General features: G+C 46.8%; 1 protein-coding gene across 5 annotated transcripts in view; it reads left to right on the top strand.

Annotated features, from left to right (window-relative positions):
• Nucleotides 1-26,373, top strand: part of MICAL2 (microtubule associated monooxygenase, calponin and LIM domain containing 2) — a 1,393,870-nt gene that overhangs the window by 561,986 nt on the left and 805,511 nt on the right. For 3 of the 5 annotated variants that reach the window (XM_069623636.1, XM_069623640.1, XM_069623639.1), the window contains exons 16-21: nt 1,955-2,104; nt 9,561-9,683; nt 10,225-10,488; nt 11,126-11,227; nt 14,685-14,840; nt 17,470-17,547. In XM_069623636.1, coding sequence (XP_069479737.1) covers nt 1,955-2,104; nt 9,561-9,683; nt 10,225-10,488; nt 11,126-11,227; nt 14,685-14,840; nt 17,470-17,547 — 873 coding nt within the window. The remainder of the gene's footprint in view (nt 1-1,954; nt 2,105-9,560; nt 9,684-10,224; nt 10,489-11,125; nt 11,228-14,684; nt 14,841-17,469; nt 17,548-26,373) is intronic. The other 2 variants (XM_069623637.1, XM_069623638.1) reach the window with 2 other exon arrangements.

Raw genomic sequence — 26,373 nt, 5'->3', positions numbered from 1 at the left:
TACTGGGATGAAGAGTGTGGACACTTCAAGGGATGTGTAGTACTGGGGTGAGGGGAGGCCTGTTGACACACTGGAAGACCTCAAGACCAGTACTGCAACGAAGAAGACGTGAAGAAGCATAAAGAGCACTTATGAGAACTTGCATGGACAGTCTTTTGTTTCCCAAAACCTGATTGGGCAGAACCCATTACAAAATTGGAGGGAAACCTGGAAGAGGCGAAAGCCCCAATGGCGAGCATGAGGAACCGCGATCATGGGGAACACTCGGCAGAGAACCAAAGTGACTGCAGGAAAGCTTATTGGGCAGGTGGAAAGGCTCTTACCTGGAAAGACCATCCGGCGGAGCAGAGCAGCAAATGTCCAGGCAAACCAAGCAGATGGACTTGTGTGGTCAGAGGAAGACGCGCCCACTGAGGAACTGCAAGGAGGAACGAGACCTAGAGAAGCCTAAAACTGAGGATTGAGAACCCCGAGACCAACCAAGCTCGGACAGTGAGATCCTAAAGGTACCAGGGCTGCGGAGGCGGTTGAAATGGGTACCAGTGGACACTGACAGACATTGGAGGTGGGGCACAAGGGAAGGCCCTAAGGGAAAAGCTAATCCCTTAATGAAAAGGACTGGGTGATCAAAAGACACAGGTCAGGGACCTGCACCCTTTTTATGAAGAGCAACCAGTCATCGTCATAGTCTCAGTACCAGGCAGGATAGTGAACCATGTCTGCAGCACCAAGAGGAGAGAACCCCATGGGTCGGGGACCTTTACCATTTTATGAAGAGCAACCCAAGTCAACTTCATAGTCCCAATATGTGGCAGAATAGTGAACTAGGTCTACTGATAAAAGACTAGAGAAATACACGTGTCTGGGACCTGCGCACATAAGACTGGGATGCTGATGTGAAGTGTGTGCTTTTGAAATGCAGACCAAGCCAGGGGAAGGGAGGCATTTCCCCAGCTAATATTGAATTGTGAAAGCAAAATGGGCAAAGCTGCCAGGGGAAGGGACACATTCCCGCCGGCAGTGTGAACTGCATACTAAAGCCTGAGAAGGGGTGGGGGGGGAGGGTGATGCCCCCCCCACCCCAACCTGGCACCCAGCATTTGTGAACCTTGAAGCCAAGAGACATCAGAAGAAGGAAACAATAACTCCTGATGTTGTGCCCCGTGAAACCAAGAAATATCAGGGGAAGGAAGCCCTACTCATATTGTGAAGCCTAGACAGAACGCATGGGGAAAGGAGTCATTTCCTGGGCACTGTGGAGGCATTGAGAACAGAACACTTGGAGCAGGGAGGCATTCTCTAGGAACCCAATAGTGGAGCAAACTATGGGCAGCAAGGAATGATTGGGTTGGAACTTTACCTTTTGAATTGGACTGAGACCTTTCATCACAAGCTGGAACTTTGCTTTCTTGGATGGGAACTAAGACCTGGGGAAGGGAGCCATTCTCTCAAGCGAATTTCCCACCTGCAGTTGGGACTGTGACTCGTCCAGAAGAACATGGTCATTATTCTGGACCTGGAAGATCAACTACATTTTTAATATTAGTTACAAATGTGAGGGACAGTTGTAGGCATTTTGACCGATTTCCTTCGTACAGGCAGGTACACCCCTCTTAGAGTTGGGGGGGAGAGAGATTTTCCTCTTTATTTTTCATGAAATAAAAGTTTATGCCAACAAGCATGTCACCTGTGTCAATTTCTTCCTGCTGCACCCTTACCAGGCCCATGTCTGTGTGTTCTTACATGCATCCAGTAGGAAAAAAACGTGAAAGGGTGCAAGTATTCCTGGAAATACCAGATTACTTATTCAAGTCCCCGCTTGCACTTTTGCTTGGAACACATCCGAGAGGATTCAGGCAAAGTAAATTGTATTGTCCTTTTCTCAGTCTCCTGTAGTGGCCACATTTTGCATGGAGCATGGCCAATGTTGGTGACACTGTTTTTTGGTTTACAGCCTGCAAGCTTTTCTAGCCACAGTGCGAGTTCTGGGAGTGAATATGGTGACAGCAAAGAAGGCACCAGCCAAAATAAAGTGAAGTCCATGGCAACGCAGCTGCTGGCCAAATTTGAGGATAATGCACCAAACGGCTCTCTTCGGAGGCAGGTAAGAGCATCACAGCCCCAGTTCCATTGCATGCAATGAATCACGTGACTGTCCATTGCAGTCTACCCACCTTTGTGAGTACGGATGGCATACTGTTATTGATGGCATTGTTATTTAGGTATAGACCTAGTTTCTGTCTGCACAGAGTACTACATGATTTATACCTCTGCTTATGCCACCGGAATACTGCATAGTTTATACCATTATGCTGTCTGGACGTCTGTTACTTGGTAGGCATTCAGTGCTGCACAGGATGGTGTTTATTTAAATCTACATCTCTCTACTGGCTGTACCAGCTAGTATCAGACTCTATTCCGTTTCTTACAACAGTGGAGACCACACACTTAAGGTTTGCTTATAAAAAATGGTATTTATTGATCCCAAAGAGTCGAATGCAAGGCAAACCCTGTTCAACAGTTTGGAGACAATTGCATCAAAGCAGCGGAGGTGCAATCATTCTAGACACGTAGGGCCTGATTCATGGAAGTGTTTTATAATGGTGCAATCCCATAGGAAAACGTTCCATGAATCGACTCCATAATGTGTGCCTGCATAGGTGCCCAGTAGATCTTTAAGGAATGGAATGTTAAAGTGCCTCCTCCAGACCCTGACACTAATGCTTGACAAACTGAGAGACACTTCACTGCCTATTGTTCGTGTCTATAAGATGCTTTCAGGGTCCTTTTCTTGTTCTATGGCTACGCGCATGATACCACTAAGCAGCCTGGCGAGTTATCGCCCACAACCAGCTACCTAACATGTCGGCTCCCTTGTAACAAGCAGCCTTATTTATAGCCGTTTTTCTCTAGCTCTTGGTTCACATTTATTTGCGGCAAATTGAAATTCATTTAATGGAATGTAACTGGCTCTTCTAGGGCTGCATTTCTGCCATTTTGTTGGGTTCTTGTCCCTTTTGACCTTAAAGAAACTGGGTTGTTTGGGTTGGTGGAGAGAGATTGGGGGGAGGGGCACGATGTGAAACCGGAAGTGTTGATGCGCGTAAATCGGAAGTATGCATTCTGTGTGCTAGTGAGTTTCAGAGAAGACCAGCTGGGGCACCTGGAGTTTGTGTTGGCATAGCTGTGCCCTCTGATGTTTCCATTCTCTCTTGCTTGCTAAAGTGTTCCCCCGTGTGCGCGTGGATTGCTCTTGAGTTCTTGGTGGCACCGGGGTGTGCAGTGATCTGGCGGCATGGTTGGAAATGGAGGCGGTTTTGTGCGATTGCAGAGGTGGAATTTTTCAAGCAACCAGTCCCTATGTGCTGCTTGCAGTGTGTGGTGAAAATATGGAGGTTGCAGCATGCATTAATGTGGGAGGAGGCTGGTTCTTGCAGCCATTTTGTGTCACTGATTGGTTACTGGGGCGGGTTTTACGTCATTTTGCTTTCCCCAGCTTCTTTATGCTTCTATGAGATGACTGGTACCAGCTTGGCATTCTGTCTTGCTTATGGGGATCTGGGATTATTTGTATAAACCTTGTGTAAGCAGCACCTGAGTTTTCTCCTTAATTATGTCCTGGTGAGGGTATCTTGTCCAAGTGTACACCACAAAAACACATTTTTACAATTGTTTTTATATATCGGCATACATTGATTGACAAAATAATATAAGACTGTATTTAATTTACACCATAAAATGAAATGGTCAAACACGAAAACTAATATAAAATTCCACAAAAAAATGTCAATATAAGATGTGATGTATATTTATCATGTAAATTAAACGGGCTTTGAACGAAAAGAGTAAACTAATAGATACAATTTGTAAATCTACTGTCTTTGGCTTTATACAAATTTCAATTGTTCTTAAAAAAAGTGATTAATCTCATGTAGACTACACAATTCATCCATACATAAATGAGAACTTCGTTCTGATCTTGTCCAATGCTCAGGTATGTGTTTTAACTAAGTGTGATACTCTCTCGCATAAACCGAAGTTCAGCTTTTCACTGGCCTACACATTTTTATAATACTCCTTTTGCATGATGGTAAAGCCATATGGTTGTGACCATTAGAGCATTTGGTAGACCTGGCGTGCCTTCATTTTCAATACAGACATCAAGCAAGACATTTAGAACAGCAATGTATGATCGTGCACTGTTTATTACCAGACTTGACTTTCATGACACCAGTCAGGGTCGTTGCTAGGGGGGGGGCTAAAGAGGCCATAGCCCCTGATCTTTTTGTTTTAGCCCCGGATAGAATCTCGGGAGTTACAGCCAAAAGACTAGCTAGCCCCAGTCCCAACAGTTCTGACATCAATTTAGCCCCGGGTCTTTTCCAGACCTAGCAACTCCCCTGACACCAGTCAACCTCGCAAAATGTATCAAAAGGTTTAGTTTGCAAGGGGACGAACTGTGGAGTGTAGCAGCAAGCACTGAAGTGGCTAGGATGATTCAGTGCCCCCCCCCCCAAAAAGTAAAAGTTCAATAAGAATGAACAATGGGCTCAACAAAGTTTGGACAAAGATCATTGACCACTGGACTTTGGTCTGCAGCAAACATTAGCCCTCCAGATTGTCTGGACTATTATTCCAATCAGTCCTGGCCAGCATAGTCAATGGTAAGAAACCGTGGGAATTTAAGTTAAAAACATCTGGAGAGTCAAAGATTGCGGACCCCTGACTTGGGAAGTAGTCATTAGGAAGATCTGGATTATTTCATGGGGCCTGAGTTTTAAGCTCTGCTGTTGCCATGTTCATTGTTATCCATTGCAATCCCTCAAAATTCTTTGAGTGGGGAGTGGGGGGCGGGGCAAATTGCATGCCACCTTCCTATCCCCTGTCCCACACCCTTCCTCCCCTCACTCCCATCATTCCCACACATTGCTCACCAACGCATCACTGCTACAGTTAATGCCACACCAGTTAATACCCTACCCAACACCACCAACCTAACCAAAGCTGACTACACTGCCACCAACCCCTACCGTCCCAATCCATTAGGACACCGCCCCACAACTAACCCTACCTTCTATGACCGCAATAACGGACTCGGCGCTAGACTCCCTACCACTTCCAGCAAGCTGCCTGCCAAAACTATGACCAAGACTACAACGAAGGACAGAGCTAATGCCACTAACGTGAAATCTCTAAAAGGTGCACTACTCAATGTTAGATCCCTAGTAGCCCACCCCACCGAAATTGACGACATTATCCTATCAGAAGACCTCGACTTCCTTGCTACTACAGAAACATGGTTACATGAAGCAGCAGGACCTTACCTCACTCTTGCTATTCCCGACAACTATTCCATTCTCAGAGCGGACAGACCTAATGCTCGCAGAGGAGCTGTAGCAATTATATTCAAATCCTCTTTCGACCTCAGACCGATCACTTCCCCCTTGCTAAATTCTTGTGAGCACCTCACTATCAAAGTGCAAACTACCCCCAAGAGTACAATTACTCTGCAACTAATATACAGGCCCCCATGCACCACAGGCTCCTTTGAGGAAGGCATTACCACTCTCATAGCAGAGAATTCCAAGCCCCACTCCCAAAATATTATTCTAGGAGACTTTAATCTAGGGTATAATGACCCTAACGACACGCCAGCTGCCTCTTTGGCTAACGCCCTATCCGAGCACAACCTCACTCAAATCATTACACTATCTACCCACCAGAAAGGTAGAACCATTGACTGGGTCACAGCCCATAACTGCAATATCACCTGCAAAGCCCCACAACCTCTTGCATGGACTAACCACTCCCTCATAATATTCGACATCAACCTAAACAATCCTAACCCCAAGCAGTGCCCCCTCGCACCAGCCTGACTGACTAGAAACGAGCGCAACATAACTGCGGAGACCCTCACTCTTCTGATTCTCCCCCCTCAACACACTCCCAGCCACAGTTGACCTTAACCTTCTAATCAACACTTACAATGATGCCCTAACTAGCGCCATTGGTGCTGTTGCCCCACTAAAGCTACGCAAAGGTAAACCTAGAGCCAATTTGAACTCTTGGGACACACCGGAACTCAAAACTCTTAGAAAAAAGAAAGCCAAGATGGAAACCCTATGGAAACCCATCAGCAGAAAACAAATCCAATCTTATGACCATCTCCTCCCACTACAAGAAAGAGATAATCCGCACCAAAAAGGAAGCCTACAATGTTAGAATAAATAATGCCCAATCCTCTGCTAAAGAGCTATTCACCATCCTGAAGGAATTAGAAAATCCCAACCCTCCGACCGATACTTGTGTGAAGGACAAGCCATGGTGCACCAGCATCCAAAATGCCTTGGCTAACAAAATCACTGGTCTTCAAAACAAAATCGAGTCCAAAAGACTACAACTCTCAAACAGTAACGCCTTCATACCTAGCACACCCACCCCAACCAGCAACACTTCTGGCTTCACATTCAAAATGGTCACTATACCCGAAATCCAAAAAATCATACCATCCCTCAAACCATCTAATTGCAAAGGGGACTGTTGCCACACCAAGATCAACAAAGATGCTGTGCGAGACCCAGCCCCCTTCATCTCCAAACTAGTAAACCTATTCTTCTCAACCAACTCGTTACCTAACAACTTGAAACAGTCATGGGTTCTCCCCCTTCTAAAAAAAACAATCTCTCGACTCTGCTATTCCCACCAACTACAGGCCCATCACCACGGGCCCCTTCCTGCTAAAAATCCTCGACGGAGTTGCTTACCTGTAAATTCAAGATTACTTCGAGTCCAATCAACTGCTAGGCCTGCGTCAATCTGGCTTTTGTCCTCAACATGGAACAGAAACTGCCATTGTTGGCCTCAAAAGTCAGATTGATGACATCAAGGACAAAAACAAAGCAGCTATCCTACTCCTCCTAGACCTCTCAGCAGCCTTTGACCTGGTTGACCACAAAATACTCTGCAACCACCTCTCATCTGCTGCCCACTTCTCCCCCTCTGCTGTCATGTGGATACAATCTTTCCTAGCCAACAGAACCATGAGGGTCTTCTCATCTGTGCAGGGGAGTTGCTAGGTCTGGAAAAGACCCGGGGCTAAGCTGATGTCGGTACTGTTGGGACCTGGGGCTAGCTAGTCTTTTGGCTGTAGCTCCTGAGATTCTATCCGGGGCTACAACCAAAAGATCAGGGGCTATAGCCCCCTTAGCCCTCCCCTAACAACGCCCCTGCATCTGTGGCTGCAGCAGACCCCCATCCCCTGCGGTGTCCCACAAGGGTCCTGCGTCTCCCCCACCCTCTATAACATCTTTACAAAATCTCTCTTTGATAAGCTGGACCATCTGGGTGTCACCTTCACCAACTACGCAGATGACACACAGATACTCCTCACCATCACTGGCAACTACAATACAGACGCCACCAGGATTAACGAAATCTTCGCCATCGTTCAGGCATGGATGGCCACGCTCAGCCTCTGCCTGAATGATGAGAAGACCGAGCTCCTCCTAGTCGGATCCCCTAACAACTTACAGAAACTTGGCTCCGATTACTCAAATTTCATCATAGATGGCAACACCATCCCAGTCGTGAAAAATGTGAAAACCCTAGGCTTCTTCCTTAACGCCAATACCAACCTCTCCAAACAAGTTAATATGACCGCCTTAGCCACCGCCTACACTGGAAAACTAATTAGGGCCTGCAGACCTTTTCCCTACAATCGAAGCTTGACTACTGCAATAGCCTCTACCTTGGTGCCAGCCAAGCTATAAACAAGAAACTTCAGATCCTCCAAAATAATGCGCTGAGAGCAGCATTAAATATTCCCAGGAGAGAGCATATCTCCCACATAAGAATATCCTGCAAATGGCTATCCATTCAACAAAAAATCGACTTAAAAACCCTCTGCCTTACCTATAAAGCCCTAAACCACCTAGCCCCCACGTACCTCAGCAACAAACTCACCTTAAAACCAAACACAAGAATCACTAGGTCCTCTAATAAATACACTCTGCCTCACCGTGCCCAGATTCACCACCAAAAGAGCTGGGGGCTCGAGTTTCACTGTCCTTGCCCCTCAACTTTCGAACACCCTGCCGCTGAGTATTAAATTGGCCAAAAACTTCCAATTGTTCAGAAAATTAGTCATTAGTTGGCTTCTGGAGAAGGCAACCCACAGATAGACTAAACCTATTACTAACTGTATATATTGTACATACTCTGAAATGTTTAACCGTGAAATCCAACTACCTGCTTATGTACTGCATGTGGCATATTACCGCAACAACTGTATAATTGCAATTATTTTTTATATATACTGTAATTCTGTAACTATGTAACTTGTCCTTAAGCGCCCATTTACCCCCTGGGTCTGGAGCGCTATACTAAATAAAATAAACAAACAAAGCATATCCAGTTCAGTTTTTCAGACATTCTACTTGAACAGTACCCAACTTTCCATGTCCTCCACATTCTTCCTGGAGTTTTTTTTCCTCTCATCTCCTCCTAATGTTGGCCCCCATAATTTGAAGATGATACTTGACAGAAGCTTTCACTCTCTGACAGCAACTAAGACACAGGAAAAATCGCCAGATTATTAACAAATGTGTTTAATAAAATATACATCCATGTCACATATACACAGATATCTTTCTGCACAGACAGTATTGCTAAGCTAGCTGTAAACATCTATAGAGCCACAGGCTGCAGACCCCTAAAGTCAAAGATATTCTAAGGAGCTTGAAGCCCCTTCCAGGACATCAAACCCCTGTTGCCAGGTAAAGTGAAGAAGCAAATCCTATTTGCGTTGCCTTTGTTTGAGGCTCTAGCCGAACGATGATATTGAAATACCTCCTTACAGTCAAACCTCCAATGCAAGTCGTTCTGAATGCAAGAGTCCAAATATAAAACTTGATTTGTTCCAATAAAACCCCCAAACCTCTCCAAATGTGTTGATAAGATGAAGTAGAGTAGCCAAAGTGCACCATGAAATGGAGGGGTGCCACAACAAGTTCAACAGTAGACTCATCCCTTAACTATTTTAATTATAAATATCTTCCTGGGTAGTTTTCTGCAAAATCCCCTAAATTACATTCCATTCTTTTGTTTTACTTTACATTCTTCTAACTTTGCAATTCACGTATTTGTTCAGTCTAAAACACCGTTCTAATGGCAGAATTAAATCTGGTGCCCTGCCCAAAGATCAGAGGAGAGGCGAAGGGTGGCACCAACTGGAGCAGCAAGGTGGTGGAGGGAGTGCCCAATGCTAAGGATCTCCGCACACACCCTTGTAATCCCATATACTCCATGCAACCCTCCAATGGGCAGAATTGAGGGGGATTGCCTGAATCGAACGCTGACCTTCAAGCCCAAGTGGTTAAAACCAGTGACTGGTATTTGGAAGAAGTCCATCAATGTATTAACACAAATTGTTGGAATCGACCAACTGGTTGAATGTTCGGGGAAGTGCCCCCATTCTGGTTTCATCGCCTAACATGCTTTTTGTATAGCCATTTGCAAACTTATTGTACAACTCATTTGTGAACTAAACCTGTTTATTCCAGTCACTAGAGCTGTCAGATGTAGATATACCAGCTTGTTTCGCGCCTGCTGATACTCCTGTTAACCCTCGCTTTGCTAAACCAAAGGACCCACCGCCAAGTCCTCCCGCTCAACAAAAAAGGCAGGTACGAGTTAATGAGGGCATTGCTAAAGAAGAGCATGTGTATCGCTTTCACTCCCTCGCTGAGATCTGCTTAGTGAAATATTCGTTGTAAAGCATATTTCTACTTTAAGGAGCAGAGCTGGAGCGATTTGCAGGACTAAAATGATATCAAGTGTGACTATTTTACAAGTTTTCCACACCGTTTGTAGCTATTGTATAGCAAAAAACTCAAAATTCTGGTTTACCTCAGATTAGAATGAGTTCTCATCTCTGGCTCGTCAGATGTTTTGGACTACAACTCCCATCATCGCTGGTCTGCTTAATCAATTGCGACAAGTATAGGGTTTGCAGTCCCAAACATCTGAGCCCCAGGCGCCTGAACTTATCTGTGTAAGAGTTCAGCTGCTAGCTAAATAACTGAAACACACCCCATTTGATTATAGATCTATTCCTCATCTGAACGCATCCTTGTGGTGTCCTCGGCAACGCATGTGCATGTGCTGTGCGTTGCAGACCCCCATGGTGGAAAGAATACGTTTTATTTCATTTTCAGTGTTTCCCAGTTTCAGGCAGTAGCTAGGACACAGCCAGTGGTCAGGGACCCCAGACATTGCGTGCACACTGCTACCAGAGTTACACGGGAGTCCAGAATCGCACATAAGACAGTGGAGTCCGCCAGTCTGAGGGAACCGAAGACCACAGAGAAGAAAGTCTTGCAGCCCAGCCAGTCGGAAAGCACAGATGCCTTGTCTTCTTCTTGCACTGCCGCGCTCGCCATTGCTGGAATTCTTGACCGCCTGCAGCACCTTGAGGAGAAGATCAGCCAGGTGACCTGCGCTTGCTTACTTTCTTTGCTTTTCTGTCTAATGTCTATTACTTGCCTGCCTTGTTCGTTTTGTCCCCGAGCTGATGCTTTAATCCCACCTGAAAGGGATGTAGATCTGGGGCGTGATGGTTGTGGGGTGCACTGGGTCATGCAGCTCTTTTACTGTCTGCTGCAACCCATAGGCCTCACCCCTCCTACAGACACACTAGGGTGCACATTGCTCTTCAGTGTTGCCATGGCGAAAGCCTTTGGGCCATGCGATGGCAGTACCTGGGATGCATTGCATGGGATTGCCATGCCTTGATTATGGTAAGGATACCAGGCGCATGTTTTGAGTAGCTGGGGAAAACCTGGATATACCTGGCAAATGATGCAAATACCTCAACCCATGTAGTTTGTACCTGGGCATAAAATTCAGCCTGGTAACACTTGAAATATGTTCACTATACAAACGTATTGGCTTTGCCAATGTGTGCTTCACGTCAGATCTGTGACTCATGCCCCTGCTTCTACTGGCATCTTGTGCCCACATGCTCCAGTTTCCCTCTGCATTCTTCCTTCATGTATTTCTCCTGCTCTGACTAACTGCCTTGTCTATATCTCCTTGTTCTCTCCTTCCTGGCCACCTGCCACTGCAGAAGAGAGCGCAGTCCTTGGCAAACAGGGAATTTCACAAAAAGAGCATCAAGGATAAAGCCGCGCATCTTGCCTCCTTATTTGGCTGTGACGAAGTTCCACAGGTGACTATGTGACTTGCCTTGAATGTGTTCCGAGCCTCCCTGATGAATCATTGAAAACCCTCCTAGCGTTTCGGGATCTTTGCAGTGTTTGAAGAAGTAACAAGCTTGGTAGTGCATGGATCCCCAGCACCGGTGCGACGGAAGCCGCCAGTAGAACAAAAATGGCACCCAAAACCGATGTCTTGCCAGAATAAGGTTGAAGTTAGTTGGAGGATAGTCTGCAGTCTTTCTTTTATGTTGTGTTCTGGGTGTCGAGATAATCATGTGGGAGTCCGTGGCACGGTTAGTAATGGCTGCCTTTGCCTAGTCTACACTGGGTGTTATTATACTTTCAAAATTGGGCCGAGTGGGAAAGACTTATGTATAACAATCTGAAGCAGCCTTTGTTTGTTTTTAACCGTTAAGGAATATAGCACAGAAGAAACCGTGTGATTAATACCGGCGGTAATTTCCAGTGGCTACTGGTGGTCAAATACCATCCACGACCGGGGAAATATTACCCAGCTGTCAAACTTACTACGCCAAGTTACTGCCAATGAAAAAAAATACACTTGTGATTTTTGTTGGTATTGTTTTCCAAGTGAACTAAAACAATAGATCATCATTTATAGGAACAATGATATGCTTATACGGATGCACGTATGATGTATTACTAACGGATCTATGTGAATATGGCGGGAACAAAAATACTGAATGCAAAAATGACATTTTTTCTTAGTTTCACGCAATTGTATGCAGGGAGAGATCCCTCAGCCCTTCACAGCCCCAACATACTCCCCTTACCTAATTACCCTTACCCACCCCCCACAGGAGTCTGGGAGGGAGACCTTTCTATACTCTTCCCATTAGAGGGTCAAAACAGGAAACGGGGGACAAAGATGGGGCCCAACTTAATTGGACCACCGATAGAGGGCGTAAGATGAAAAAAGGGAAGAGGGGTGTCCCGATCTCTGAACTGATGGACCACGGGGCACAGGGAACCCATGGGGGCTGGTAATTGCTGCACTCCAAAATATATTAAAGGGGAAGAGATATGGGCGGCACTTGGTCAACACTGGGGATATAAAAGTTACTGCCAGTAAATAGCCCTATTGAGGACCCACACGTCTGCCCACAACATGGGAGTGGTTATTATAACACACCTGCATGTACGACAAGGGAAGGGATATGGACCGCAGTCAATCAAAACAAAGGGGTTAGGATAGGTAACTGCCACTAACCAACCCTACTTAAAATTCATCCCTGTGCACACACCTATCAAACTCTGAACTAAACACAAGCGTACCTTTGCAGCACAACAAACCACACACACTTCACTACACCAATGAAACAAACCACACATAGCCCTGCCGAACAGCACATGGCGGCTACCAACCGAAAAACACATCAACGCTCAGTGTCAACCGAACTGAAGCTGACAACAGCACATCACACCTCTCTTCCTCTTGCCCTGTCCTACTAACTCCCCCCTACCACCCTCCCTTGCTTTATTGACCCACCAGAGCTCCAAAGAAACCACGCAGATGGCAACAGTGTGTGGTATAAGAACCTTTAACATAACCTATAATTGCGGCGATATCCGGGGAAAAAGGCATCTTTACTTTCGGCTTTTTTGCACTCGCCGTAAACGAGTGATACCTTACTAACTAGAAAATAACGTGAAGAAAACATAACATTTTTTCTATGTGGCAAGGTATTCATAAATATGAATAACATTGAAAGGGGGGTGGTGAGCATCACGTGGCCAGTGTTTCGCACTTAGTGCTTTGTCAATGCTTAACCATTATTAATGGCTGTTTTGGTATTCCTAATTCCTAATTGATCGACCGAAACCCTTCCAACAGTTTTGATGGCTTTGAATCTTGTGTTTTTTTTTTAAGGATAGTTTTTTGTATTGTTTGTAAACCCTTAGGTTTTCACTGCACAAGCTGCATGCTTTTTTTAAACTGGATTTCCATCTAATAGGTTTCCTTTAGCGTATTTACTTAGCTGCCATGGCTACAGTCTAACCGCTGATGCCATCTTCTGGATTCCTGAGCACCAAATAGGTCTTCGCAGATGAGATTCAAAGCCATCAAGGGGCCTCGGGTTGCAAAGCCGTCCGTCTGTCTTGGTTTTTTAAACATTCAGCGCATGCATTCTTATTATTGGGGTAAATTTTTGCCAGACCTGCTACAAGTCATCTGGCAAATACACGGCGAGGGGAGCGGGAAGCTACAAAGGGGGGGAGGGGAGTTTGGACGGTTTAGCAGCATGTGATCTACAAGCAACCAGGGGACGAAACGCATGCATTGCTGCACAGGTGCAGCACTCATTCCAATGCAAAGCAAAACTCAAAAAATGGGTACTGCGTATGTGTGGCAACATGATTGTGTACTTATATGTTCAGGTGACTTCCTGAAACCTTTGCTTGCATATGCTCTACATGTACACTTTCATTTCTTTTCTTTTGTCAGTTGCTTTGACCCCCCCCCCCCCACCCTTCACACACTTCTACAGCCATGTTATATTTCTCTCTTCTATAACGCACTATTTTCCGGCCAATGTCTTCCAGCAGTCTAGGGCCCGTGACGTCTCTGGGAGGGTAGAATGCTTCTCAACTCAGACAAGGTTTACGCGCTTTGAGCGTATGAAAAAACCATAATATGGGCACGCGAGCGATGCGTCATGCAGCCAGAGCCGCATGAAAAGACGCGCTTCCTTGTGTTGCATTGGCTGTCATACTAACTAATAAGGTCCTTTATTAACGGGTATGTTTTAAGAAGTATTGCAATGTTTTCGTGTATAACTCGAACACAAAATTCGCACTCTGCAATGTGGACCCTTTAAACGTTGTTGAACTAAGCTTTCAAGTTTCCCCTTGACCTGTGTGAGCAGGCCTTCCAGCCCTTCATGTTTGTTGCCTTTGAATTCTAAGGCGTGTGTGTGTGTGTGTGTGTGTGTGTGTGTGTGTGTGTGTGTGTGTGTGTGTGTGTGTGTGTGTGTGTGTGTGTGTGTGTGTGTGTGTGTGTGTGTGTGTGTGTGTGTGTGTGTGTGTGTGTGTGTGTGTGTGTGTGTGTGTGTGTGTGTGTGTGTGTGTGTGTGTGTGTGTGTGTGTGTGTGTGTGTGTGTGTGTGTGTGTGTGTGTGTGTGTGTGTGTGTGTGTGTGTGTGTGTGTGTGTGTGTGTGTGTGTGTGTGTGTGTGTGTGTGTGTGTGTGTGTGTGTGTGTGTGTGTGTGTGTGTGTGTGTGTGTGTGTGTGTGTGTGTGTTCTCCTTGTTTTTTTAAATTTAGGAAACCTACTTGTCCCAGAATTCCAAGAAAAGGCAGGACTGGGTGGCCTTCTGACGCATGGGTGATGGGGGCATAAAGCATCATGGTATTGCTTTTCTAACACTCCGATGCATCTTCCTGCCTTTTTTTTCTTACTGTTAGTTTTGGTGTTTGCTCTTTCTTTTCTGCCTTTGTGCTCCACACAGACTAAACCACCTACCCAGGGTCTGTCCCACTGTCTTCCAAAACCTTCCTCTCCTCTTCCATCATCTCCTAATTCATCTGCGTCTTCATCCTCCTCATCTAATGGCTCTGACCCCAGGCGCACCACTACTACTACTACTACTACTCCTCCTACGAAGGTATGCTGCTATTAACATGAATTCATGTCACAGCCGCGTCGCAATGAACGGGGAATGGGGTGGGGGCAAATGATTCTTTCCTAACTTTCTTAATGCATGCCACCTTCAGAAAAGTAGTCTGACAAACATTGCTTATTCCAATAGAAATGTTGCAGATGAGTTTCATATTTTGGCATAGATTCACACCGGCGAGAGGCCTTTTGTCTTACTGCACAAAAATACCCAGACTCGCCTTTAAGTGGAAAAGGTTGCTTTAATGTGACAGGCCACCGCTCACAAAGAAACGCTAACCTGGCCTTACAGACGAACATATCAGTTTTAACAAAAATGCCAAACAATTAAACAATTTCCACCCCCTCAATTAAATAATTAAAGCAGTTCAAATTCCCCCCTTCCTATCTCTTGCGCCCTTCTGTCTCCTTAAAATCCTCTCAACTTTCATTCCCGCTTTCTCCCATCTTCTACCCGAGGCCATGCCCTTCCTTCAATACCTCTTCCCCCCTCTTTGTTCCCCCGAGGTAGCCCATTCGTGAAAACAGTACCACCCCTTTCCTTTACCGGGCTAGTACCCCATTGTGCTTCCTCACCCCTCCCCCAAAGGGCGATGTCTCCGACATCAAGCAACTTCTTACCCCCGTAAACTCCCCTCTACACAACACTCATCCCAACTGTTGCTTGCTCCCGAACCTTCCCTGCCCCCTTTAAACACCCCCTGCGGCGCTATGTGCGCAGGCCAGCTCGCTGGCTGTGCAGCACCCAAAATCACCCCAGGGGCAAACACTTTGCATTCCCACCCCCCTCCCGCCTCCCCGGGTCTCCCCTTTTTCCTCATTCTACTCGAGTTCTTTAGTGATCATGAACAAAGCAGTTTGGGTGAAAATTGACTCTTGGTGAAGCTATGGGGAGGTATTATAAAAGGGCCAGATATTGTTTGCCGAGGACTGTGGCCTCTAACACTTGTGTCCGCAGCCCTGTGCACAGAAATGCGGGCGGTCCCAGGTTTCAAAGTCTATGTACACCCATTCCCTAAAACAATTGTTCTTTCCGCCCGCCATGTACGTGTCGCATGCAACATGGAGTGGCCACAGATTCGGTCAACTTGTGCATGTTTATTTTTTAAGATATCCAGCAAACCTGCAGCAGTACAATTCGATTCAGGCATGTGTTCATGACGCCCACACCCCCCCTCCCCCCCGCTGTGTGATCATGGTTTGCTGGCAGGGGGCAGGTTGCTGCCAGTCAGTCCCGCCCACATCAGAATGCCCCCCCCCACTGCGGGATGTGAGCATTGTTCAATGTTCTATGCAGCAAAGCTACTGATTCTGGGCGTTCCAGAACCAAGCAAGTGCATCGCTGCGAATGCCTGCTTTGTAATCCGTGTTGGTGACTCCGATACACGTGAACTTTGGTGTGTTTGGTGAATTGCTGCCAACTGCATCAGGTTGTCTCACCTCCTCTTTTAGAAAAAAAAATCCTCTCTGGCCTCAGTTCACCCAAATCCTAGGGAGCGACAGGAATGGCATCCCACATCCTTTGAACCCGCTATGACGTCACGAAGTCGGATCCCATGGTAGTTTGGCCTTCATGATGGACCATTACATATGTTGAATAGTTGCGCCTATAGCATGGTTGTACACAATGATCGACAGGCAAACAAACACAGATCTTACAAAACTGCTGTAGGCAAGCTAGGGCATTCTGGATAGCTTCAGGGGTTGCTGTATGGCACACAGGTACGGATTACTGGTACTACCGTCGCCCACATGCTGCCCAGGCAAACGGGCTGATCATCCAGGTGTTCCTGGCCAGTCCGGCCAAATCGAGTTTAAAACTGAATGCGGGTGTGTAAAGTGTCAGTTTAGCTTGGCACTTACGGGGTTAAACGAAGCACTGATGTAAAATGACAGGTGCAACTTAATAGAGTTGGGTAGAGTGGGGCGCGCCTTTACGTTTGCCCCAAAGCATAACATTTGTGCAAAGTCATAGTACAGGAAAAGGAGCGCTCCTGATTTGAACCAAATTTGATTATTTTTGCCTTTTCCATTCTAGGAGAAATTGCACATAAAAAGCAGAAATCCTATTCAATCTTGTTAAAAAGAAACAGTGGATTTGAAGCGCCTGGAAGCCTTCCTTCCATCTTTGAGCGCAGGCCAGCCCAGTTACAAAACTCTGCCTCATCCCAGTCAGCTAAACAATGTTGGCATCATTGTCGATAATAATGTGCAATGGTTAAATAATTTCATCAATTGTGGTTCTTTAGCCACGGTGAGCCTTGTTCCCAGGCCAGGTTTGACGTCAGAACGAAAACGGTGCACTCTCCGCATGGTCATTAACATGGTTTAGTGTTCGGTCTAGTGCGGGAAATGTTTGGTTGCGCGCCTGCTGCGGTGGCAATGACCCGTCCATGCGAATAGCAGCCCAGGCCCGGTAGCCGGCAGCTGAAAAATCAAATCTACATGAAACGTCATTCAATTTCTATAGTTGTCCACTCCAGGCCTTACACTTTAGGAGACACGGAAATGACCTTTGATTCGATTGAAAGAACTTAAAATGGCTTCTGTACGATTTATTGTAGAAGGTAATCATTGCGCTCCTGACATTCCCTGTGTTCTACTCTGTCTGATGTCAGCTATTAGGGCCCAGTGACGTTGGTGGACTCGGTAAGCCTGCAGCAAAGCAAACTCCTCTTCTGCCTGATCCCGAGCAGGTATTGGTTAGTGGCATGCAAAGATTGCATTCTCTGCCTTTGCAGTGTCTTCCTTTCCTCTATTAACCAGCACCTTTTCACGGCTACCCATCTTGGTTTGCATGTGTATGCGTGTGTTTCCATGTTGGAAAAGTGTTTTTTGTAGCACGTTTTTGTCTCTGAATACCTGTCAGCGGTTACTCTGCTCCCTCATGTAAAAGAAAAGGTGGTAAGCAAGTAGCTTTCATTAGTGGAAAGCTAGCTCGGCGAGTTCAGCGCTCGGCTCTGACATTATTCTCTAGCCTGCAGGACACTTTCTACCCCTTCACACTTCCAAAGTCGATATATAGGTGTGCTCCCTTGCTCTCCAGAACTATCCCAAGCCTGCATCTCTGGGGCCACTAACACAGCTGAACTTTTTAAAATCTACAAGCAACTCTGCAATCCTACTGCAGTCTCCCTTTCTCCTCTACCTTCCCTGGCCCCTCTGCACTGCTCTGGCCTCTCGCTTTATCACTACAACTCAATACATCCTGTCCCGCTCTCCTCTACAGGACACCCTTCTCCCTCACCCGCTCTCAGGCCTCCCCTCCTAATTTCCTCTTTCACTCCCATATCACCTGATGAGGTCTCTAGACAAGTCGGCTCTATGGAAGTCTCATTCAAACGGTTGCTCGCCTGCTCCTCCAGAACCCTCAAGGACAACATTGTCTCCCTTGCTCCAGCCTTGGCTGATTTCTGCAATCACTCCTGTGCCACTGGATCCTTCCCCTCACTCCTCAAGCACTCCCTTGTGCACGCTCTGCTCAAAAAGCTGTCTGCCAACCCTTCCTCTCCATTACCCCCTTCCTGGGCAAACTCTTGGAAAAGATGGCCATCTCCCAGCATATCCATCACACTGAATTTGTTGGTTGTCTCCACAACCACCAGTCTGGCTTCCGAGCTGCCAGAGTCATGGAAACTGCACTCCTGAACACCCATGAAGACTTGCTCTCTAATCTAGATTCCAACTCTCCTTCCGTTCCCATCCTTCTTGACCTTTCCTCTGCCTTTGATGTGGTCAATCATGCAACCCTTATAAATCGGCTCTCTGATACCCTTGGCATCACAGATTTGGCTCTGGACTGGCTGGCCATCTTCCTCTGAATGACCTTCCCAGGTTCAAATGGGCCCTTTTCTTTCCTACATCTCACTTCTCCACCTGTGGTGTCCCTCCGGGCTCTAATCTCTCACCTTGGCTTTCAACATCTACCATGGCCCCATAGCCCATTTGGTTTCTTCCTTCTCCCCTAACTTCCAGTGTTATGTGGATGACACACAACTCTACTGCAAGCTTCCCTCCTCTGCTCCCTCCCCTTCCTCTCTCATTCCTGATGGCCTGTCTGCTATTCAGGCATGGTGTGCTGCAAACAATCTCTGCCTCAATGCCAGTAAGACTGAGATCCTTCTCATTGGTACCCCAGCTCCCGCCTTCCTACCTACACTCTGGCTGCCCTCCATGGGCGCCCTGTCCTCACCCTCCTGTGAGGCAAAATACCTTGGTATCATCTTCAACTCCTCTCTCCTCACACCAGACCTTGCCAAGAAGGAGTACTTTCAGCTGAACCTCCTCAGAGGCATTTTCACTTTCCTTACCTTCCTCCAGAAACTCAATGACTCTAGAGATCTGGTCCTCTCCAGGCTGGACCATCCTCTTCATCAACCTGCTTAATTCCTTCCTTCACTCCCTTCATCTTATCCAGAATAGGACTGCAAGATGTATCCTTTGCCTCAAGCCCAGGGACTGCATCTCTCTAGCCCTAAAATCTCTCCACTGGATCTCGGTTGCTGCAAGGATCAAGTTCAAAACACTCTGCATCATCGGCCATGCTTTCTGGGGCCTGGGACCCCGCTACGGCAAACTCTCTCTCCCTAAAGCCCTTCCGTCTTCTAGCTCCAACTCCCTGCAGATCAGATGCTTCGCCAAGCAGAGTAGGGGGTAGATCTCTCTCCTCCTCAGGAGCCTGCCTCTGGAATGGCCTCCCTGCCCCTCTCAGACTTGAGCTCGATCTCCTTAAGTTCCGGAAGCTTCTCAAGACCCTCCTTTTCTCTTCCTCCTTCCATTCCACTTCCCCTGCTAATGTTCCCCCCTCTGCTGTTTGACTGGCTGCCTGGTTTCCTTCAGATTCTTACTGGGCACCTGGCTCTCCCCAACCAGTTCTACCCCTGCACTTGGTTTCCTCTCACCCACCCCCCCCCGCCCCCCCAACCTGCACTTTCCGTTCTGGACACCCTCCCTCCTGCACTAGCCGGGCTAGGCCTGAGCCCCTTCAGCCCGTTCATCAGACTTAGCATGTGGACCTTCTGCCCCTGCACGCTCTTCTCCCTGGGCTCTGTCCACTTGATCTCCCCAGGTACTTGCTTACCCACTTTCAATGCTTGATCTCTTTAATCCATGTGTGTGTGTTGCTTTGTGATCAGATTCTTCTCACTTTGCAGTCGGGGGGGTTAGGTGAAATCTAAGAAAGGGATAACTTAGGCCTCAAGCTTTGATGGCTAGAAAACTAGGCATTGAAGGTCGGCAGAAAGGCAGAATAATGCTGCCTCTCAGCCTTGCCATCAGCAGAGCAGAAGCCTTCCCCTTCGAAGTGTTGGGCGACATGGGTCAATACAAACTTATTTGAAAATATGAAGACCAACTGCATGGACCTAATGTCCATCCTGATGCATGTAAAATATAGCAAGAGTTTAATGGAGTGAAGCACTCGACGGCAGCAGCCTCGTTAATAGAGCCTATGGTGGAGCATTCGATGATCAGAGTGAGAGCACCTGGAGGCAAGCGGGATAGAGCATTGCTTCACCGCGAGGATATTTTAGAGACCATAGGAGAGTGCCTGGATCAACCCGGGGGGGGGCAGTCCAGCTGAAACAGTGTTCTGCCTCAATAACACAGGGGGAAATGCAGCCGATTTAATCCACATTGTTGAGCTGTAGCTGGAAGCTCTTTGGTTGGATCACACCATTGAATGATTTATTGGCTTGCTGTAAATTGTAGTTTCACCAAAAGCAGAACAATTTGTAACGCTCACCTGGTATCCACGGGGACGTCACTCGGCCTGTTCTGACCTCTTACGACCTCAAACCCTTCCCTGGAGTCTACTCGACTAGAGACAGGGCCTGAAACACAGGATTGGTAGAGTTTAACTCCCTATTGTCTGTGTGCTTGTACCCCTTCTTCCCCGGGTTCCAAACCTTCCCTTTGATCCACAGCTCACCATGTTTTCTTGGAAAGTGTGCTCTCCGTCCTGCTTTCAGCACAGGGGCACGTTGATTGATGCGGGCTCGTTACTGCCTAGTTACTTCACTGGCAAGAGTCCGACATGTAAGTATGGGTCTTTTGAACAGTTCTCTAACTTCGTTCCCTTCCTTCCTTAGATGATGGCCGGCGTCTGGGGATGGCGACGTGCTGCTGAGATGGATAGCGCTGAAGGTGAGTGAGAGCGCGATGGGACCCTTTCGTATTTGTATTGAATTGAGTTCTTGTTCTGTGTTTTTTAGGTGCCGCAACATTTTCAGCGTGGATGCCGGTTATGAAGAAGAAATGTATTGAGTAAGCGCGATATGCAACGCCTCTAGATGTTTCCACGCTAACCTGGAGTGTCTTTTCCCTCTTGCAGATGTATGAGAAGTTCCGGAGACAGCTCCCCCAGAGCGGCTGGGATTCAGGTAAGCGTTTGAAGCTCGTACAGTCCTTATAAAATAAGCAAAGATTTGCTGAATGCTTACGAATGCCTTTTTTCTGTTCTTTTCCCTTTTCCTTTGGAAGCGGTGTGCTGGGATGGGAATGACACCGCCGAAGATGCCCGCAGAACAGAAGGAGCGATGAATGATGGGCAGAAGCGCTGCAAGATAAGGCTGTTCCTAACGGTGTTGTTGTTGCAGGAGCTGAGCGCAGAAGAAAGATGCAGGCCTACTGGAGACCGATCCGAACACAGTGAGTGTCACGCTGCAGTTGCAGAAAACACAAGGCATGGTTCTCTTCCTGGGCGTGGCTTAAATAGTCTCTGGGTATCCCAGGTGTCTCTGGGCTGAACCACACCCAAAAGACTAGACTGCACATGCAGTTCAGGGAACCGAAATATGCGGGGGCATCCATCTTGTCCCCATCAATGTACTACAAGTCCAATCCCCAATGTTATCCTATGGGAGTGAGTGAGTCTGGTGCCACAAGCGCCAAGTCTGTCTCCAAGTGGGTCTTTGGAGGGATGGAGAGGCCCTTGAGGGCCATGTAGGTGATCGTGGCCTGGCTCCAGCCTGACATCTCGGAGGTCTGGGGACATGAGGGGCAGGAATCATGACACAAGTGCTCTTGCTTCAAGGTGCATAGGGGGTTGCGTGCATGGTAAGGACACTGGTCTCACGTGGCTGTAGCATGATGGAAAGCAGACATATGACCAGGAGGAGTACACAGACTGCAGGTAATTCCATCCTGGCCCGGTCCCTGGGTGCAGGTATGTGCTGCAGACAGTCGAACATGGGAGTATCTCGCAGGCGTTCTAGCGCTCGATTCCCTTCCCAGGACTCTCCTAAAAGGAGTCTCTTAGAAGCTAATAAAGCCTCATTAACTAGTCAACATTGACACTTTGCAACTGTCATGGAAAATCTTGGAAAGCAAATGCTGCAGGTTATTTGATTATTTTTGTCATTTGTTTTGAGGAGATACCCTTTTTTTCTTAGCAAGGTGTGATGTTCTCTGGAAAGATCTTTGGAAATTTGGAGGTGCACACGGAGCGGGATAGACCTGCTGTAAGAGACAGAATTGCATGCTTCAGTTTTCAGCAAGCCTTTGCATCAGCTTCTGTGCACATTCAATTTGGGGCTTGATGTCTGGGGTGTCTTTCCTCAAAGCACTGAAGCATTCAAGATGCAAGTGTTGAAGTTGTCCTACACACTCGGCTGATGCTTGATGCTACTTGTGTTTCCATTCGGATGCAATGTGGCCAAGCAGGTCATTCCGGAATGTGCCTGACTCAAGACCGATTTGCATGTGGCTGACCACCTTCTGTAATGGCCCAGACTGACCGAGAACAGTGGTTACTATATTGCTCCCATCTCTTAGGAGGACTGGGTATGCTCAGAGGCTGGCTTCACAAACACTTGCTTGAAGTGGTTCAGGACCCTACCTGACCCTCCCTGACTAGGCCGAACAAGGCCCAAATGTCTTAGGGTCACATTTGTTCCAGTACAGAGGAAGCCCGACCAGAAGCTCAGGCTACATTGCTCACGTTCATGGAAGGAACATAAACGTGTTTTATATCAGTGGTTTCCTTCTGTAATGGCACAGGCAAAAATAATTCATTGGATGCTGCCCAGAAAAATGCCATATGGTTATGATTAATTCAAAGCTTTCCATCCAGTCATTACTGTGTTTACTGTTGGGAACCCCTACCTGGGATGGTGTATACCCAGATATGGGTCTCTTGCCCTGTACCTGAAAAGTTGAACTTCGCTGATGAGGCCCCAGGACAGAGATATCTCTGCAGCTGCTTGTGCTGATGTGCAGAGCGGACACAGCCTGGCAGCTGGGGCTGGACTGCAGTTTGCATTAGGTGGGAATTCTTGTATTCAATCCTATGTTCAGCATTGATCCAAAGTCATTACATGGGGCAACGGAGGATATGGACTCGTCTTTACTACTGTGGCTGTCTCAGTGTTTTACACATGTTTCATTAGGTTACCTCTCTCACGAACTCAGGTACTCACCCAACAACCAACTTAACATTTTATATCTGGCATAGCCTAAAAGCTCATTTACTATACACTCGCATATGTGTAACCAGTCACGTTTAAATAGTGCTCCACCACCTCACTCTCCCCTGCAGCTTTCCAACCCCTAATTCATTGCATCGCTCGTTCCCCTGCTCAGTCTTCAGGTGTGTTATTCCCATTATTACCACCTCACCCACTTCCTTTTCCACTTAGTGTTGGCTAAAAAGAGCTGCATCCTTTCCAGCACTCATCTCCCCCGCCTTCCCCATCCTAATTTCCCTGCTCCTTGTTGAACTCTTCTGGCATTACTCCCGCCTCTGCATGACGTTTTTGCCACATAGCGCCTGTGCATTATTCCTCGAGCGCTGATGTAAAGCTCTTATCGTTCCTCAGCAGAGAGATTGCGATCGTTGTTCTTTCTTCGCTTGGTTGTTCAGGCATATATTTGCTGCTGTCTTGGGTCTCGTACCATTGTACTGGGCACTTCCTCTTCCCACCCCTTCCCTAACGTCTTTAGACACGGCTACGCTTAGATTGTGTGTTTAGGAAACACCATTTCCTGAGAGATTTTTAATTAATGTTTTGCACGGAAAGGGAGGTGATGGAGTGGAATTCATGGTCTTTGTTGTTTTACTGCGTTATTCCCCCAGACACACTTGTGTGTGTTGTGGCGGGTCCGAAGAAGGACACGGACTCTGATTTTCCATCTCGCTGATATTTTATTAACTTAAATAGGTGAAAACCTCTAACTTTCCCTGTGCAAAAGAATTTAGCTACCTAATGAAAACTAATCGGGGTGCTCGTCATTGAGATTCCAAATCAAGTTCACTCCATTGTCCAAAATCAAACCCACTCAGACTCCCACCACTTAGAATAACCAAGGAAAAGGAGAATGACTCCCTTCTCCTGTTACGTGGATCTTCCACCAAAAACATTTCAACCAGCATTTTCCAACAGTTCTTTTAGTAATTATTTTCATCAAATTTTACACTTCAGATGTAGGGCTTCTTCTCAGTTGTTGTATTGTTCCCTCTTTCCCTTTTGTTTTCCTCTTGTTTAATTCTACACCCATTGGCCCTTGAGTTTTCGTCTTTCTCTTTTCTTAACTTATGGTTTCCTCTTTACTGATGGTCAGCTTTTTATCTTGACTAGAACAAATCTGAGAGTTAGTTTTTCACTAGCAGAAGTTGAGACAATCTAGTAAAGATTTCCACTCAATTTTTATGTTATGCTGACTGGGACAAGTTGGTGTGCTCTAGTAATGATTCTTGCTTTCTTCAGGCATTCTCAGTGATTTACCTTGACTGGGATGAGTATGAGCGTTCCAATAACCATTCTCACTTTCTTGAAGTACTAGCCATACTTTCTGCACTGAGACAAGTATGATTCTTGGTCCTCTTGCCGGGTCTCCTGTTTTCCCAGTTACCTCTTTTCTTCAGGGAGAAGTCACTGAGGCTCACATGTGACTGGAACCTCTTCCTGTCAGGCTGGCTTCTCGTTTCTCTCGGTACATCGAATGCTCACTGTTCCTTTCTTGTTTAATTAGGTCTGAGCCACTTCTCTGGCAATAGTACCGGCATTGTGAATGTACCTCCTAGTCCACTGCACTGCACAAGCAGTCACGCCACCACTCCCTTTTGGCTCGGGATTCTATTTACTCTCCTCAGTCTCTCACTTCTCTTGCCTTCCATTACACTAAGCGTTGGGCTTCGTACACAAGCACCGCTGCAGCATGTAATGCGGTGCGTCCAGTCTCTCCTCAGCAACTCTCGAACAACTGATTTGAGCTTCTCAGCTTCTCTCCATGATGTCTTTGCCTTTTGGTTTTATGATGCTGCCGTGGGGCTTCCCCCAGCAGACTGTAAAGTCATTCTTCCCTGTTGGTCTCACTCTGTATTGCTACCTGGGTTTTCTTTGTCCCAGTACTGACCTTTCTTTTTCAAGTATAATTTACGTACTTGAATGACAACAGCAGACTTTAAGGAATACATCCTTTTCTTCATAAGATGCCAACAAGGGAGGGATAAATGATCTGATTTAGGGAGTTCTTTACAAGAAAGTGAGTCCTTGTTCCCAGAGGGAGAGTGTCTCCCAGTTTGGTCCTGCTTGCCTCTACCCCAAGCAAAGTATTGCATAGTGTAGAGGAGGAGCCAAGTACCGCTACTGGAAGTTCTGCTCCTATTTTGCCTATGTTGCAGCCAAAGATTGCGACATGTGTAATACCAGTGAGAGTGCTAATATCGCAAAAATTCCTTGAAATAAGTTATCCATTGAGAAAACCCTTTATGTATCCATGAAGAAATGATGACCTTCTGAGGAAGTTCCGGAAGAAGTGTGAAAATGCATGAAAGAAAGAACTGGTGATGTTACATTAAGTAGATAACAAAGTAATGAAGTATGCAACATTTTGGGTGCAAAATGAAGATTGCATGTGCGTAGAAGCACCAGAGAAAATGCTAATTCTCCAGCATTAGATCTTTCATGGATTCACATGCTTAGATTATTCCCCGTCGTCAGACTGGGACCCCTCGGTACACATATATAGCCTTTTTCAAAGGAAAACTTTCGACACTTTTGTGTCCTATCTACGTCCTTCTAGGACCCGCCTTCGCATGCTCCGCAGGCCGTGCTAGTATAAGAGGCCCGCCCCCGCGGCTCCCCTTCAGATTTCAACCGTCTCCAAAGTAGTGGGATCTCCTCGTGTTGTCCTACTGTTTTGTACTAGGTTGCATCATTGGATTTCGAGTAATAATGTCCTCTGTGTCAGGTAAAGCGCTGTTCCGTCCATGCGCGACATGCGGCTTAAAAAAGGTTTGAGGGGGACGGACATATGGACTGCATATATTGCCTCCACCCTCACCATTCGGCGGATACCTGCGACATGTGCAAGGGGTTTTCTCAAAAAACCCTCAAAGACCGGAACCGACGCCTGGTGGCATGGCTGAATGATGGAGCGGGGGCATACCCCCCCTCGGAGGTGGGCTCCACACAGTCGGCGAAAACATCGCGCCGAGCGGCCTCGTCGGAACCGCCGGCGAAGAAATCTAGACCGTCGGAAAAAGAGTCATTTGGAAGTCACTCCACTAGAGACTCCTCGGC

Source organism: Ambystoma mexicanum, chromosome 11, assembly GCF_040938575.1.
Source record: "Ambystoma mexicanum isolate Mex_15411 chromosome 11, UKY_AmexF1_1, whole genome shotgun sequence".
Classification (NCBI taxonomy): Eukaryota; Metazoa; Chordata; class Amphibia; order Caudata; family Ambystomatidae; genus Ambystoma; species Ambystoma mexicanum.
Note: the sequence above shows the minus strand (reverse complement) of the source record. Positions and strands in the feature narration are given on the sequence as shown.